This window comes from Schistocerca cancellata, chromosome 10, assembly GCF_023864275.1.
Source record: "Schistocerca cancellata isolate TAMUIC-IGC-003103 chromosome 10, iqSchCanc2.1, whole genome shotgun sequence".
In the NCBI taxonomy this organism is placed as follows: Eukaryota; Metazoa; Arthropoda; class Insecta; order Orthoptera; family Acrididae; genus Schistocerca; species Schistocerca cancellata.
The window spans coordinates 80,545,778-80,564,679 of NC_064635.1; the positions used below are offsets into that span (position 1 = coordinate 80,545,778).

An 18,902-nucleotide genomic window follows, 5' to 3' on the forward strand; every position below is an offset into this window, starting at 1 on the left:
AATGAGATGAAAAAAAAAATGATGCTTTTATTCAAAGACAATAATTACACTGAAATCAGTGTGACTTATGATGGTCCCCTGGTCATTACAAAAGGCAGGACAAGGTTCGTAATAGGGTATGTGATTACCACGGACAGCAATGCATGCTCTGCAATGTGATCCCATGTTGGCCACAAGGGTGGTAAGGAATCCTTATGATAGGGCATTCCATACCTCTGCCATAGCAGTTGGCAACTTGTGGATAGTCGTGGATGTGTGTGGACTTGCTGCAATACATCTCCCAGTGCATCCCACACATACTCAGTGGGATTTAAGTTGGGCAAATCGACAGGCCAGTCCCTTCACCAAATATCCTCTCGTTCCAAGAGCTCCTCCATGTTCACTATTCCGTGTTGTCATGCACTGCCGTCCACAAACGTAGTCGGGTCTGAGTGGCTCCTAAAAAGATGCACGTGGGAAAAAGAATACAGTGGCACATTTAAGTTGCCAGTGAGTGTACTGCGGTTCAAAGATTTGCAGGTCAGTATGTACATGCAGAAGTATGCCACCCAACACCATAACACGTGGACCATGTAATGGTCGCCTGGTCGTAGATATTGCTAATTGCTATAATCGCACTATTTCTTTCCCATTTACGGAGCTTGTTAGCACTTGATGTTAGGTTGGCGCCATTAAAATGCATTGTAGTAATCACTGCTGCTTGCTGGATCGCTGCTGTGTGTCGATGTTGATGCTGGCTCGAAATCTGGTTGTCTAGGGTTAAAAACATGAGGTCCCGTGTTTTTTATGTGCTTTTGATGATAAAGAACGAGCGAAACCAACAAATATGTAAACTTCAAATATTTATTACTCTTGTGGCCATCTTAATTCCACTGTCCACCAAAGACCATGACACAACACAAAGTAGTATTTTCTTTACATTTTCTTTGCATTGTTTATCCACCTCAAACAATAACACACAAACACACTTTACCAAAGTGACATTCCGACTGCCTCCCGACCCTTCTTTGCTGCTTGTATTTATAACATTGTCAAAGAACTACTAAAAAGAGATATAGTTTATAAGTCACATGTACATCTGTTATCATAATTTGTGCAGAAAAGTTATTAATTTGCATCGAGTGACATAATTTAACATGTTATTAAAATGACAGACAGATTTGTTGACTTGACGGAATAATTCTTTGTTACAAAAAGCCCGTTTTTTAGAAGTTTGTCAGTTGACTTCTCTAATTTGCATAAATAAGTAAATAACATGAATTATTAAGAATTACATTGGTTTTCGTCTAAAATAGGATTGCTTACGTTAATACTGAGTGAAAACGCTCCTAGTGAACAAATAGGTTTCACTGGGTGATTTTTATTTAAGGAGATCCAAAATACCTAAGTTGTCCACTATTTTTCGTACTTCATATTAATTATTTAAGATGAACTCAGTGTTTTTACATGATGACATTTGCTGTATCAGTGATCAAGTGATATTAACTTTTGTGTGGGTCAGTTATTCAGTATAATTTAATGGGTTGACTGTTTATGGAGACATGTTATGCAATCATTGTTAACATACACAATACCTTTGCTATAATCATAAATACTCATTAAACTGGTTGAATTTGGAGGGTATCGCATACTTCGGTACAGTAAAGCCTTTAATATGTTCCGTTACAACCACCAAAATGACCATGTTTGACAATGTTCCTGGATTCATTATACGAGGGTTATTCAGAAAGTAGGGAATGTTTTGGCAAGGAGAAAAAAACTAAGTACAAGAAATACAATTTATTATATACATCTAAAAGAATGACTGACATACTAATTTTCCTCATAGTCACCAAACACATTGAGGCACTTATAGTGGTGGACAATGTTTTGACAGACCTGCGTCATACAATTCTGCCACATGAGACTTTTCAGCCAGTGAGTCACACCCACCTGGAATTCCACATCATCATCAAAGCACTGCGTTGCGAGCCAGTTCTTCATCTTGGGAAACAAGTGGAAGTCGCTTGGTGCAAGATCGGGTCTCTAGGGTGGATAAGGGAAAATTTCCAATGTGAATGAATTAGGGAGTTCCTTGGTGTGGTTTGCCATGTGAGCTTGGGCATTGTCGTGCAAAAACAAAATTTTGGACGTCAGCTTTCCTCAGTGTTTGTTTTGAACTGCTCTTCTAAGGCTGTGCAAAATTTGACAGTACCGGGCAGAATTTATGGTTGCTCCACATTTGAGAAAAATCAGTAAGAAGCACACCTTGCCTATCCCAAAACTCTGTCGCCATCAACTTCTAGCTGACAAGGTTTGCAAACATTTTCTTGGTTTTTGGGGGGACCTTGTGTGCTCCCACTCCATGGACTGTTGTCTCACAATTGATGTGTTTTACCCAAATCTCATCACCAGTTAAGATTCCATCCAGTAATTAATCACCATGTTTGTGGTAGGCCTCCAGAAATGTCAATGTTGCCCCCATTCGCTGTTCTTTATGGTGCTTTGTAAGCATTTTGGGCACCTATCATGCACAAAATTTGAGGTAGCCTAGCTTTTGAGTGACAATTACAAACAACAAAGTCCGTGAAACTTATGGAAAAGAAAGCAGAAAGCTCCGTTATTGTGAAGTGATGATTTTCATGAATTGTTTCATCAACTTCATCGTTGGTCACAATGCTCGGGTGTCCACTCTCCTCTTCATCATGAATCTGGGTTCGGCCATTTTTAAACCGAATACACCATTTCTGGATGGAACATTCACTCATTAAGTTGTTTCCGTACACTTCGCACTGTTCACGATAAATTTCTATAGGTTTTAGGTTTTTTGCCAACAAAAACTGTACCACAGACTGCACCTCACAACTGGCGGGATTTTTTTATTGCAGCATACATTTCAAATTTGAATATCAAAAAAACCAGATGTGCAGAGACGTTCCCCCTGTCACGGATGGATGCCGACTGAGCTGCCGAGCACGCACAAATCAAAATATATGCGATCAGTGCGCACCTAGCGGTGTCAGACGGAAACGTTTCCTACTTTCTGAATAGCCCTCATATGTTCCCACCTCTCGCCATATGAGGGACTGAATATCCTGTCATCTGAGAAGAGCACATGACTCTTCATCGGCCCAGTCCTTATACTCCACTACCATTATAATGCCAGTGTACGGGCATCAATGGAACATGGTGTACCAGTCATCAGGCAAGTCACCGTGTCATTGTAGAGTGTGACTTGACTTGTCTTCTAGTCCTGTTAAATGTGGTTGCAATTGCACTCACGTTTGACATGGGCTCCTCCTTGCTTGTTGCACAATGTAGTGGTCATCTGCCACCGTAGTTAACAGTGGTCGACCACCTCCTCTCCTTTGGGCAGAAGTGCACGTGTTTCGGATTGCTCCCCACGCAAGTGAAATAATGCTGTGACATTACCAAACTCCCGGGCTAAGCTCGTCGCATTTCGTCCGTCTTCCAGCTTACTTATGATTCTTCCCTGTGTGAAGTCATCCAGATGTCTGCGGGCCTTGCTGTAGTGAAGGACACTACTATAGTGCATTGTGGTTGATCAGTGATTGACTGATGCTGTATGTCCAACTTCCTGTACATGACTGGGAGACCTCTAGCAATATGCTTCTGTACTTTCTATTCATTTGCACCAAGTTTTTAATATATCCTGTTACTTTATCTATCTTGTCATAGAGCTTTGCAGAGCAGTGTATTTGAGGGTCACTGACATCATTGTGTCCTTTCTGTTGTGTTTCAGTTTATTTCTCTTCCTCGTATTGGAAGTATGTTTCATTACAAGGAGGTAGAATAAACAGCTAGTACTTATCTTGAAGGGGCACCATTCCAATCCATTAAGAGACATCCTTGCGAAAACAAGTGACTCACCCAAACCACTATCCTTACCACTGGGTCATTCCAACCAGGGGCTCCAGCTCATAGTCTCAGATTTGACTGAAATTCAGTACACTAATTCTACCATGCGTGGAACACTCGTGTACAAAGTATTAGTTTCCCCTGCCAATTAGTTCCAGAATTATGACCTGTGAAAGAAGGTGGTGTGACCCGGAAATTGCAAACCGCATCTGGCAGTCTATCTTCAGACCCAACTTCAGGTCTTAATAACTTTGGAACTATTCCACACAGTCCAGTAAAATTTTTACAACCCAATAACATCCATTTAGAGAACACACTCCATGAATCAAAACACCAACAACATATTTCTCAGGGAAAATAAAAAATTCCAAAATGTGATTAAAAAATGTAATATGTTAAAAGGTACATATTGTAGGTGCCCTCTATGCCAAATATAATTCACTCAAAAATGGTATAAAATTTTTTGTGGTAAGCTTAATTTGGCCTAAACACACACAGAACTCATCATGCTCATTGTTGTTGTTGTGGTCTTCAGTCCTGAGACTGGTTTGATGCAGCTCTCCATGCTACTCTATCCTGTGCAAGCTTCTTCATCTCCCAGTACCTACTGCAACCTACATCCTTCTGAATCTGCTTAGTGTATTCATCTCTTGGTCTCCCCCTACGATTTTTACCCTCCACGCTGCCCTCCAATACTAAATTGGTGATCCCTTGATGCTTCAGAACATGTCCTACCAGCCGATCCCTTCTTCTGGTCAAGTTGTGCCACAAACTTCTCTTCTCCCCAATCCTATTCAATACTTCCTCATTAGTTATGTGATCTACCCATCTAATCTTCAGCATTCTTCTGTAGCACCACATTTCGAAAGCTTCTATTCTCTTCTTGTCCAAACTGTTTACCGTCCATGTTTCACTTCCATACAAGGCTACACTCAATGCAAATACTTTCAGAAATGACTTCCTGACACTTAAATCTATACTCGATGTTAACAAATTTCTCTTCTTCAGCAACGCTTTTCTTGCCATTGCCAGTCGACATTTTATATCCTCTCTACTTCGACCATCATCAGTTATTTTGCTCCACAAATAGCAAAACTCCTTTACTACTTTAAGTGTCTCATTTCCTAATCTAATTCCCTCAGCATCACCCGACTTAATTCGACTACATTCCATTATCCTCGTTTTGCTTTTGTTGATGTTCATCTTACATCCTCCTTTCAAGACACTATCCATTCCATTCAACTGCTCTTCCAAGTCCTTTGCTGTCTCTGACAGAATTACAATGTCATCGGCGAATCTCAAAGTTTTTATTTCTTCTCCATGGATTTTAATACCTACTCCGAATTTTTCTTTTGTTTCCTTTACTGCTTGCTCAATATACAGATTGAATAACATCGGGGAGAGGCTACAACCCTGTCTTACTCCCTTCCCAACAACTGCTTCCCTTTCATGTCCCTCGACTCTTATAACTGCCATCTGGTTTCTGTACAAATTGTAAATAGCCTTTCGCTCCCTGTATTTTACCCCTGCCACCTTCAGAATTTGAAAGAGAGTATTCCAGTCAACATTGTTAAAAGCTTTCTCTAAGTCTACAAATGCTAGAAACGTAGGTTTGCCTTTCCTTAATCTTTCTTCTAAGATAAGTCGTAAGGTCAGTATTGCCTCACGTGTTCCAGTATTTCTACGGAATCCAAACTGATCTTCCCCGAGGTCGGCTTCTACTAGTTTTTCCATTCGTCTGTAAAGAATACGTGTTAGTATTTTGCAGCTGTGGCTTATTAAACTGATTGTTCGGTAATTTTCACATCTGTCAACACCTGCTTTCTTTGGGATTGGAATTATTATATTCTTCTTGAAGTCTGAGGGTATTTCGCCTGTTTCATACATCTTGCTCACCAGATGGTAGAGTTTTGTCAGGACTGGCTCTCCCAAGGCCGTCAGTAGTTCCAATGGAATGTTGTCTACTCCGGGGGCCTTGTTTCGGCTCAGGTGTTTCAGTGCTCTGTCAAACTCTTCACGCAGTATCGTATCTCCCATTTCATCTTCATCTACATCCTCTTCCATTTCCATAATATTGTCCTCAAGTACATCGCCCTTGTATAGACCCTCTATATACTCCTTCCACCTTTCTGCTTTCCCTTCTTTGCTTAGAACTGGCTTTCCATCCGAGCTCTTGATATTCATACAAGTGGTTCTCTTATCTCCAAAGGTCTCTTTAATTTTTCTGTAGGCAGTCTCTATCTTACCCCTAGTGAGATAAGCCTCTACATCCTTACATTTGCCCTCTAGCTAACCCTGCTTAGCCATTTTGCACTTCCTGTTGATCTCATTTTTGAGACGTTTGTATTCCTTTTTCCCTGCTTCATTTACTGCATTTTTATATTTTCTCCTTTCATCAATTAAATTCAATATTTCATCTGTTACCCAAGGATTTCTACTAGCCCTCGTCTTTTTACCTACTTGATCCTCTGCTGCCTTCACTACTTCATCCCTCAAAGCTACCCATTCTTCTTCTACTGTATTTCTTTCCCCCATTCCTGTCAATTGTTCCCTTATGCTCTCCCTGAAACACTGTACAACCTCTGGTTCTTTCAGTTTATCCAGGTCCCATCTCCTTAAATTCCCACCTTTTTGCAGTTTCTTCAGTTTTAATCTATAGGTATAACCAATAGATTGTGGTCAGAGTCCACATCTGCCCCTGGAAATGTCTTACAATTTAAAACCTGGTTCCTAAATCTCTGTCTTACCATTATATAATCTATCTGATACCTTTTAGTATCTCCAGGGTTCTTCCATGTATACAACCTTCTATCATGATTCTTAAACCAAGTGTTAGCTATGATTAAGTTGTGCTCTGTGCAAAATTCTACCAGGGGGCTTCCTCTTTCATTTCTTAGCCCCAATCCATATTCACCTACTACGTTTCCTTCCCTCCCTTTTCCTACTCTCGAATTCCAGTCACCCATGACTATTAAATTTTCGTCTCCCTTCACTATCTGAATAATTTCTTTTATTTCATCATACATTTCTTTAATTTCATCATCATCTGCAGAGCTAGTTGGCATATAAACTTGTACTACTGTAGTAGGTGTGGGCTTCGTATCTATCTTGGCCACAATAATGCATTCACTATGCTGTTTGTAGTAGCTTACCCGCATTCCTATTTTCCTATTCATTATTAAACCTACTCCTGCATTACCCCTATTTGACTTTGTGTTTATAACCCTGTAGTCACCTGACCAGAAGTCTTGTTCCTCCTGCCACCGAACTTCACTAATTCCCACTATATCTAACTTTAACCTATTCATTTCCCTTTTTAAATTTTCTAACCTACCTGCCCGATTAAGGGATCTGACATTCCACGCTCCGATCCGTAGAACGTCAGTTTTCTTTCTCCTGATAACGACATCCTCTTGAGTAGTCCCCGCCCGGAGATCCGAATGGGGGACTATTTTACCTCCGGAATATTTTACCCAAGAGGATGCCATCATCATTTAATCATACAGTAAAGCTGCTTGCCCTCGGGAAAAATTACGGCCGTAGTTTCCCCTTGCTTTCAGCCGTTCGCAGTACCAGCACAGCAAGGCCGTTTTGGTTATTGTTACAAGGCCAGATCAGTCAATCATCCAGACTGTTGCCCTTGCAACTACTGAAAAGGCTGCTGCCCCTCTTCAGGAACCACACGTTTGTCTGGCCTCTCAACAGATACCCCTCCGTTGTGGTCGTACCTATGGTACGGCTATCTGTATCGCTGAGGCACGCAAGCCTCCCCACCAACGGCAAGGTCTATGGTTCATGGGGGGGATCATGCTCATATTAGTCACAAAAACTGAGTTACATGCACACAAAAATACAAAAATTTGAAAAAAAAAATTACCCGAAAAACATGGATTTTCGAAGAGTGGTAGCACAAAAGGGACAAGTGGTATCCAAGCCAAATTTCACACACTGCATAAGTAGACCATAATGATACACATCTCAAAATTTCAGCATGTTATTGCAAGATATTTGTGTACAATGGAAGTTGACAGATGTATTTCGTGACGTGGCCATTGTTCCACAACACAATTTTGTAAAAACTTATCATAAACTGTTCTGCCTTTTCTTATCCTCTCCCACAACTGTTTAATCACTAAGCAAGAACATACAGACAGATTAACGCAACCTATCGTTAATGTTTACTGCACCTTAACTGCTAAAAACCAGTCGATTGTGCTTCGAACAGAAGTTGTCCCACACTTTAGCTACTGTACTCTGTACATTGAGTGGCAAATTGTACTGTCTTCCTGACACTGTGGTGGGAACTGGAACTGTCATAAGAATATGTTCAAAAGGAATCCAACACTTGTCTGCCAAATGTGGCCAATGAAATGATCTTGCTGGTCCTGCTGGTGCCATGAAGTTCACAAATACATCACCATCTGCTTCACAGCACTCTGCAACACATCCTAAGTACCATTTGTCATCATAAACAGCAATAACATAGCAACCTGGTTGTACGTTGCTGCTTTTGCTTCTGAATCCTGAGTTAGACACACTATGAAGACACATGTTGTGTATGAACCTATAGTTATAATCGCACAGTCTGCTCATCTGCACATTGTCAGAGTCCGCTAGAGAGAAGTGATGATGGCTCCTTGTGCCTCCAACAGTTTTAACGTGTTCTAGTCTGCTTTTTAGCAACTCTTAGACTGATTTCACCCCCATCTTTCGAAAAATAGAATGATTGTATGCCAGAGATATTTTTCTGTACCCAGGTAAATAATTGAAGAGGTGTTAGAATGTGACCTTCTGTAGGGTGCTGCAGACTAGCTCATGATGGGTGCTGCAGACTAGCTCATGATGCCATGCGCTTAATGGTAGCACCAATACCATCACGTACATTTTTACCATGACTTGTTGCGAAAAAATTCCATTCTGCGTGAACTGAAAGTGCATAAATTTTTGAGATTTTTACAGTTTTTGTACTGAATAGATGCCCCATCACTGAAGTATTTTGCAAAATGTATGTGAGGCAGCTTATTTTACACATATGCCATGACAGTGCGAATGTGGGCATGAACTGCAATGGCATCATGAATTAAACAGTCACTAAAAACGGACAGGTTCATGACAGACACATCACCTGATCCACCTCTATAGTAAATCGCAAATGGCTGGAGAGTTACTTGACTGTTGTCCCAGTGATATCCTTGGATGGCATCTTTAACTATAAATGCATAATTTTCAGAAAAGTCTTGTATTACTATAATTTCATCTTGTTTCAAATTATCCTTACAAAACTGGAGATAAGCCAATTGTGCTGTTGCTGTGAAGCTGTGTGTGGTCAGTTTGTCCGTTTTTTGACAATACATTTCAACAAAATCTTCCACTGTACTTTGCTTTGTTTCAAGACTTGTGCGATCCATGTGTGTCCATTGTTTATAAGAAACAAGTTCATCGTCATCCATAAAGAGTTCACCATACAGTTTCTTATTCATGTGTTCTGCGCGATTTGCCTTACCAGGACACTTTTCACACCTGTATATCATGCACTGGTAGGAACTGATGTCACACACTAGCAGCTTCATTGCACCTTTGTAATCCAGACCAGAGTCCTTTATAGCAGCAAACATCAGCTTAGCATTTTGATGGGTCTCACATACAAAAACATTATGTGTGCCCCTTGCACTTACAAGCAAAACCCATTTTGGCTGAAGATTGGAAAAAGATGATAAACCTACTTTGGTATTGGGATACTTTTCCTTGAATTCTACATTTACTTCTTATATGTCACATAGGAACAGTCTTTTTTGCATCTGTACACGTACATTTCCCATTTTCACCATTACATAGTCTTTTTTTCCAGGCATTATTTGGCTGTTTATTTTCATAAAACTCCAACACTAGCACCTTTATTTCTGAACTCAATTGCTTACCCTGAGCCTGCTGAAGTTGTAGAAACATACAATTCCTTTGCAGTGTAGTCAATAGACCAGCTGGCAGTTGCAAGGGTAAGAATAGCTACTTTTTTCTGGCGTGTGGATATGGCCAATTTTTCTTTCAAATCGTGCACAATTTTGTCCAAATCAGAGCATTTCTGGCATGATTTCTGTTCCTTTGGAGCAGATAGTTCTTCCTCTTCCACTATTAGTGTGTCAGCTATTTTGTGTTTTAATTCCATTTGAGCTTCTTGTGGTTTTCTACCATAGCTGGGCCTGTCTCTTTTCCGAACTTTGTGTGTCTTAAGGGGAGACAAACCAAGAGCAGTCGCTGAAGTATTTAATTGCTTATCCGCTGTGGTTGTAGGTGGCTGATACTCTTCGTCGCTATCATGTAAATTATCAGAATATTCTTCATTTTTTAGCAGTGTAACACACCTGGAACATAACTTTTGTCCTGGTTTCATGTTAAGTCCCATGCACTGATTCACTTTCAATACTGATTTTATATCAATTTCTCTGCGGCTACACTTCACTGTCGTCTTATGAATCCGAAACGGATCAAAACAACTTCTTTGTAGGAAAGAATACTTATCCAGAAACACTTTCATATGATGATAACAAACACTAAAGTTTCCTGGAACTGTACTTCTTGTGCCCACAGGGTGTATCCCGGATCTCCATAGTAACAAATCTTGGTTCGATTCATCCAGATTATACAGTACAAAGCTAATGCCACATTTTGTTCCATATGTTATTTTATGACATTCAGATGCTTGTGCTCTACCAATACTACAGCTTGTTTGAACAAAAGCACCACTAGTACACTCTTCTGCCTCCATACTGACTTTCCACAACAGTACTGACCAGTCTGAACTAGAATCTTAAAAACATGAGTGACCTGTAATTGTTGCTTGTTTCCTTTGTTGTTCCTGCCTAACAATGACTCATTCTGTCCCTGAAGACTACCATTGTTTAACTTTCTGTTGCCTAATGGTTCCCAACAGTTGCTGCAGCTTTATCTGAAACAAGCTGCCTGCATCATCACTATTACTTGCTAAATCGTATTAAAAGAAACGTAACCAAATACATCTCCGTCAACTTTTATTTTACACAAATGCCTTGCAATAACAAGTTGAAATTTTGCCACATATTATATTATGGTATAGTTCTGCAGTGTTTTAAATTTGGCTTGGATATCACTTGTCCCTTTTGTGCTACCACACTTAGAAAATCCATGTTTTTCAGGTAATTTTTCAAATTTTTGTATTTTCGTGTGCATGTAACTCTGTTGGTGTGACTGATATGGGCAAGATGAGTTATGTGTGTTTAGGCCACATTAAGCTTACCACAAAAAATTTATACCCTTTTTGAGTGAATTATATTTGGCATAGAGGGTACCTACAATATGTACCTTTTAACGTATTACATTTTTTTAATCACATTTTGCAATTTTTTATTTTCCCTGAGAAATATGTTGTTGGTGTTTTGATTCATTGAGTGTGTTCTCCAAGTGGATGTTACTGGGTTGTAAAAATTTCACTGGACTGTGCGGAATAGTTCCAAAGTTATTAAGACCTGAAGTTGGGTCTGAAGATAGATTGCTAGATGGGTTGCAATTTCCGGGTCATGCCACCTTCTTTCACAAGCCATAATTCTGGAACTAATTGGCAGGGGAACTTAAAATTTTGTACATGAGTGTTCCACACTTGGTAGCATTGGCGTGCTAAATTTCAGCCAAATCTGAGACTATCAGCTGGAACATTTTCTCAAATTGGTTGAATTGACATGGAATGACCCCACTGCAATTGTTCCCACTACAGGTGAGTCTCTCCCATCCTGGGGTCAGAGTGGCTTGCTCATCCTTTTTAACTTTCCCCGACCTGTTCTTTGTGCTTTATATAATGAAGGAACTATTAGTTCTGAAAGCTAGGAAGTATGGCCCATTCATTTTTCGGCATGTCTGTCATTTGTATTGTACACTTCACTTCCTGGATATGATCACTGGCAGAAACTCTGTCCCCTTATTTGTTAATACAAACTAAGGTATTTGACTGTTTTCTGAAAATTGTCTTAAATGATTATTTATGTCATTTTATACTCATAACGTAATTTTTCCCCCTCTTGAATTTCGGTATACTTTTATAAAAACAGAAATGAAATACAAATAAAATGAAATCCCATTAAAATGCTCCATTCAAGGCACATGATGTCTGTGACGTCTCTGGCTAGCTCTATGCTCCTACTGTCATAAAGCTAATTCACAGTGATGTGTTGGAATTTACATTTCAGAAAGTGGATCATAAATGGTATATAGTGCCATACTGTACAAATACATCTACAAGAACACGTCAAAAGTTTTTTTTTCTCTCCCCAGAGAATGAGAAGATGCGTAAAATGTTGTTTGCGTTATACTGGCAAATTGCCACCAGAGCGACGCTCCATGTCACTAACTTCATTAAAAATGTGTTGCACTGTGAAGTTAACATTAATTTACTTCCAAGGTATGCTTTCACACTGTTCCCAGGAAAGAGAACATCATTATTAAACTTTTAGTGAAAATTGTCATTTTACCCAACATCACATAAATTGTTAAGTAGCTCAGTTGGTAGACCGTCTAATTCCAAAACATGATGTCCATAGATTGCTAATTCAGATCCACCCAAAAGAATATTTTAACTTTCTTGTAAAACAACTCTAACACACACGTATAGCTTCGTCTTACTCCTAGTCTGCGACATCACTAGAACATTGGCCAATAACAGAGCGTTTTTGATCGTGTGACCAAATCTTTATATTTTATGATTTTTAAGATTTAATTACATGAAAATAACAGATATTTTGTGAGAATATTGACCATAAATGCTATTTGAATGTGATAATCAATCAGAATAACAGCCAGTCAAAATACTGACCATTATGTGTCACAAGAGGTAGACCCACCAGTATAAAAGGAGGCGGGGGTAGTGTAGTGTTGTCAGCAGAGAAGCAATAACAGCAGAATGAGTCCGTCAGGGGAGCTCAGTGACTTCGAACGTGGCCTATTCATTGGATGTCACCTTAGTAATAAAACATCAGGGATGTTTCCACCATTTTACAGCTGGCCATGTCAAACATCGGTGATGTGATTGTGAAGTGGATATACAATGTACGAAGAAATGACCACCCCTAAACCGAGACCAGACAGACGTCGTTTACTGACAGACAGGGATCGTTGAGCATTGTGAAAAATGTTGTAAAAACTGTACGAAATCAGTGGAAGGAATCACTTGTGAATTCCAGGATGCTAGTAGCAGTCCGGCTAGCACGATGACTGTGCGTAAGAAGTCAGAAAGAATAGGGGTACAACTGTCGAGCAGCTCCTCATAAGCCACGCGTTTCTGTGGCCGGTGCCAAGTGACGCTCGAGATGCTGTAGAGAGCGACACCACTATGCACTGGACGGATGACAGGAAATGAGTGATTTGGAAGGACGAATCATTGCGGTCCTGTGGAAGGGTTTGGGTTTGAGCTTGGGCTTGGCCAGTACATGGAGAATGTTACCAGCTGTCATGTGTAGTGCCAGCAGTGGACTACAGAGAAGATGGTGTTACATTATGGAGGTGTTCTTTGTGATTATTGTGCTTAAGAAAATGCTAGGTTCAGAAGGATAAGAACACATTTTTCAGAATTGTGTACTGCATGCATTACAGGAACAGTTCAGAAGTGGTGATCGTTTGTATCAGCATGACAGTGGACCCTGTCATAAAGTGGCCTCTCTGAGGGAATGGTTTGTGGACAATAACATTCATGAAATGGACTTCCTGTCCTGAGTCCCGACCTGAACCCAGTGAAACACCTTTGGGACGTGTTAGACTGTCAACTTCAATCTAGACCCCAAAGGTACTACCTTCTCTGGTTTTGGGCACTTGACGAAGAATGGGCTGTCATTCTTCCACAGACATTCAGACACTTCGTTGAAAGTGTCCCCAGCAGAGGTGAATCCGTCATAAAGGCGAAGTTTTGTTGTGCCTCAAGAATTTTGGGGTAAATTCTAGAGACACTCGTATTTCACTGTCTCAAACACATGATATTTTAAGGATGAGTTTGTGAGAGTGCAAATGTGTCTACTGCGCCACGGTTAATGTGTGTGTGCAGGACGGGCGTGTGTTACGAGAAGACTAAAGTTGTGGCGGTCTGTCGGCACTGCAAGTGGTGGCCGTGCACGTCTTGGAAGCCGTATGTCCAGTACAAGGAGTAATCAAGAGCTACTCTTTGGCAGTGAAATAGTAGTGACTATTGTGACAAACAAAATATGTTTTACCTAGAGACTCTTATACTCTGTTGTTTGACTTGCTAGGAGCAAGAACTTTTTTGACGAGGGTTATTAAAACAAAAAGAGACGGTAATGATGTATGTTAAGTACTAATGTTTTCCAGACATAGTTGATTTACGAGACTTGAAAGCGCATGTGAAACTTGTGTATTTGATTTGTTGTGGAGAAGAAAATATAACGAAGTTTATGTGAGAGTATTCTGAGAGTAAGAAATCATTTCAAAAGTAGAGAAGTAGTTCAGTATCATTTCCCTAACCAGCACAAAATCTTCGGAGAAGAAGCACTGTGAAGACCGAAGCAGTCGTCTGTCCTGAGAAGAAGATTGGCTGCACACGATACGTAAATCACCTGCGAGAGATGTGTGCAACTTGCACCCCAAGACCACACAGTCTTCGGTCATCAGGAAAACGTTAGAGTGTGGACACACCCCATATTAGTGTCCATTAATAGGTAAATGTAAATGTCGTTTGACTAGGGCCTCCCGTCGGATAGACCGTTCACCAGGTGCAAGTCTTTCGATTTGACACGACTTCAGCGACTTGCGCATCTGTGGGGATGAAATGATGATAATTAGGACAACACAACACCCAGTTGCTGAGCAGAGAAAATCTCCGACCCAGCCGGGAATTGAACCCGGGCCCTTAGGATTGACATTCTGTTGCACTGACCACTCAGCTATCGAGGGCGGACTCCATTAATAGGTAACCAGATACTTTTGATCAAATAGTGTACATATATTTTGCAGAATTCTGAATGCATCTCGAGCAGATGCCATGATATGGAGTTGTATAAATCTTAAATCCATAGCACTACAAAATTAAAAAACAGTAAAGAAAGAATTTTACAGATTGAAATCACCAGCAGCTGACAATCCAATACTGTGTACTCCTACGATAATGAAGCATTCCAAGTTGGGGGAAAAAAACTTAGTGGATTATAGTGACACAGACAATCTTCTATTTGTGTTTTTACAGGAGCATGTGATTCATGTGTGGCAAGAAAAGAACTGCATCTTCCACAATGCTCTGGTGCATCAGTACAGGGAGCACAGTTTGCAGCTTCTACAAAACCCTGAGACTTTTGAGGCCGGACGTGCTTTACGTGTGAAGCTGCAAGACTTTCTTGAGGTGTCTGAACACTATACGCCCGAGACTGTGCTCATTCACTTCCCGTATGACAGTAAGTATTTAATTTTGGAATGTGACCATCTATTTTAAACCTAGTAGTAGCTTTTTTTTGTGCAACATACAGTGTAACACTGCGTGGGATTTGTTCTAATGTAATGCTTCAGAAAATGTGTGTGCAGTACTGAACTATTTATACTTAAGAATATTTTTGTGATTCACACCCTGCCACTCCTGAATACTTATTTTTATTTCAGATCTCTTTGAGGAACGTGCTACAGTTCTTGGAAAACTGGGTCGTCACGAACAGGCACTGTCAATCTATGTCAGTGTTCTTGGTGATGTGGAGCAGGCAATGCGATATTGTGATAAGGTAAGCAGGCACATGCTCCACTGATGCACTCTTGATACCAAAACGTACATTCTCTGCTGAAGTTCGTGCACCTGGCCATATTATTTAATTGCTATATAAAAGGCATGTTTGTGTTTCCTTTGTTGTGGTTATAATATGGCTTCTATTCAAAGAATAACTTTTAAAAGGAAAGTACTTTATTCATAAAATGACCTATAACATTTGTGTCTTTAAGTACTACAAAGTAATTTTACAAACTGATGACAGTCTGTACAGATCTGTGTCGCCATTGCACTTAATTTTTCCCTTATTTTCTAACATACATAGCAGTGCTGATGTACCACGAATTTTTCTACCTTCAAGAAATTTGTTGTTTAGTTTTACTGTTATGTATCATTACACTTGTTGCCACAATCATTGTACATGTTTGATTATCATGAAATGAGCCATTAATTTTTTAGAAGTGGCTGCCATTTCATTTCTGCCTGTATAATATAATAATTGTGTTACATGATGGAGTAAAAAAGAGGGAAGTCGAAAACATTGGAAAATGAATTCTTTCTGTCTATATTGGACAGTACAAATGTGCTCTAGTCATTGCGAGCTTCACTCTTTAGTTTTATGAGACAGATGTATGTGTCGCTACTACTGCCTTAATATGCAATGTACACACACCTCTGCTAATACTGAACTATGATTAGCAGTGTCCTGCATGGTTGTCTGTTCGATACAGACTAGGTTCCATAAATTCCCCTGCCTGAATATAGCAACATACAAGGGACACTGCCCATAAGTTTTCCATATTGCTTTCTTTTTTGATATGGAATTTGAATGATGCCATTGTCTGGCATTTTGTTTCAGGCTCATAATGATGGAAGCAGCTTACATTACCTGACTCAGTACTCATCAAAAAATCTTCCACTTCTTTTCAAAGTCTCTGAAGAAAGTTTTGGGTGAAAGTTCATAACTGAACTTCATGATATCTGGTCAGTAAACACAGGACCAACCAGGCATAAACTTCTTGATAAACCAAGCATAGAGGCATTTCCTGCACTGCACTGCGCCCTGTTGAATTATTGTCTGATTTCATTCACAGTCTTCTCTAATTGATTTGTCAGCTCTTTCCTCATTGCACTCAGTGGGGATACCTCAAGGATAACTATTATGAGGCTCATTTTCTAAGCTCGTGTTCCCATTTTCAAAGTGTTTCACCCCTCACACTGTTGCTGCCCAAGGGCCCATCTCCAAATACACATTATAGTCTGAGATGAATTTCAGCAGCAGACTTTCGTCTTTAACAAGGAATTCCACAGCAGCACGCTGTCCGAAACATTTCGTAAATTTAGTGTTTGGTCACACGATTGAAGTTAACGACATATCTGTGTGTCAACACAGTGTAAGGGCTGTACACTACAACAGTGCAGACGTTTTCATCACATAGTTGGAATTTCAGCTGTAGCAGAACAGTTGCTTTTGCTTATTTGCTTCCAGCATGTGACTAAATATGCATGAATTTAAAATTATTGCATTATACTTATAATTCTTTCACAAACACAACACTAAATTTGAAGAGCACTTATCCTTAACATACATAGGTATATTTAATATAAAAGTAATAGAACAGCACTTAAGATTTTAATTTTTCCCAACTTCATGATTCAGTTCTGGGCCATATGGATATTTAGCTGTAAGCTGTCTCTTGAGGTCTCGCTTAAATTTTTCACTCTCTGATCTTTCGAACTTGCTGGGTTAGGAGTTACAGTACATGACTTCTTTTGATATGTGGACTGATTTCCATTAATTGGACTCTTTCGCTGTCTAAGTGAAAATCTTCATTACTCCTTGCATTATAAACTAGGAACTGCGTACCCTGCTAGTAACTTTCCTTTTCACTATTACTATTGTAACTTTCACCATGACCCTTGTAGCAGTGGTTCACTGAATAGTGCATCTAAATGTGTACAAATATTCTGTGCTGTAATCTTTATTTTGATGCGTATATTTATCCTTCTCTCTTTCCAGGTGTATAGGCAGCAGGCAGAGGGTGCCGATGAGGTGTACGCGATACTGATGCGCATGCTGGTGAATCCGCCAGAGAGCTGGCTTGTCGGTGTCCCGTCCCCACCGACCGTCCAGCCAGACCTGGAGGCTGCCCTCACACTACTGGAGCAGCATGCCAGCAAGATTCATCCTGTCAAAGTAAGTCTCTCTCTCTCTCAGGGAAAAAAATGAGAGAATCATGGAAGATTAGAAAGAATGCTCAAATGAAGTGGAATAAATAATAATAATGGAAACATGAAATTTGGAAAAGGTGTTGATCTTATACTGTAGGCATCATTTAAGAATGGATTTTTTAAATTCCACCCATAAGGGGGTGAAATATGGGATGAAAGGTTTTTTGAAAAATGACAGTTATGAAGCTAGAACTACGAAAATTGGTATTTGGTTTCTCAGTCAGAAATTTAAAAAAATATGTATTTTGTCATTTTTGGAAAATTGACCGGGGGGGGAGTAAAACAGTGGGTGAAAGTTTTTTAAAAAATAAATCATTTTTAAAGAACCACTAAAGCATTTTGAAGGCTACACCTGTGGAAATCTGAGTTATCGCCTATTGATTTCTTTTTGTTTTCCTTTGTGTCAAACAAAATGTTCATGTACAGTGATTTTCATTAACCTAGAATACGCATTCGGTGACACAAAATGATTTTTTTAAGTGGTTTTAAATCCCCATAAAAATAGATATAAGCTAAAGGAAAAGGCAGACAAGATATGTTACATGTAAGAACCAAGTTAGAGAAATAATAATGAAATACCAACAGAGAAGTGCTCAGGTTAAAATAGGCGTACGACAGGTATGTAATCTTTCTCTCCTACTGGTCAATCTGTTCATCAAAGAAACAGTGAAGGAAATGAAAGAAAGGTTCAAGAGTGGGATAAAAGTTCAGAGTGAAAGGACACCAGTGATAAGAATCACATGGTTATCTTTTGTGAAAGTGGTGAAGATGAACACATAATATCAATTGAAAGTGAACCAAAGAAAGATAAAAACGTAATGAGGAGCAGCAGAAATGAGATTAGCAATAATTTTAACATAAGAAATGGGGACGACGTATTTGGAAAAGGGTTGGAATCCTGCTACCTCAGGATCAAAATAAGATGTACTGGATGAAGCTAGGAGGATGTAATAAACAGACTAGAACATGCAAAGAGGGTGTCCATCACTAAAAAAGTCTATTACTTTCAAATGTAAGACTAGATAAGAGGAAGAAATTTCTGAGAATGTCCATAAGGAGCTCAGCATTGTATGTTAGTGAATCGTGGACTGGAAAAATT

At 39.7% G+C, this 18,902-nt stretch overlaps 1 protein-coding gene across 1 annotated transcript in view; it reads left to right on the forward strand.

Annotated features, from left to right (window-relative positions):
• The window catches only part of LOC126106520 (vam6/Vps39-like protein), a 119,525-nt gene that overhangs the window by 81,063 nt on the left and 19,560 nt on the right, over positions 1-18,902 (forward strand). Inside the window, exons 12-14 of the mRNA XM_049912848.1 lie at positions 15,068-15,272; positions 15,475-15,590; positions 17,592-17,768. Coding sequence (XP_049768805.1) covers positions 15,068-15,272; positions 15,475-15,590; positions 17,592-17,768 — 498 coding nt within the window. The remainder of the gene's footprint in view (positions 1-15,067; positions 15,273-15,474; positions 15,591-17,591; positions 17,769-18,902) is intronic.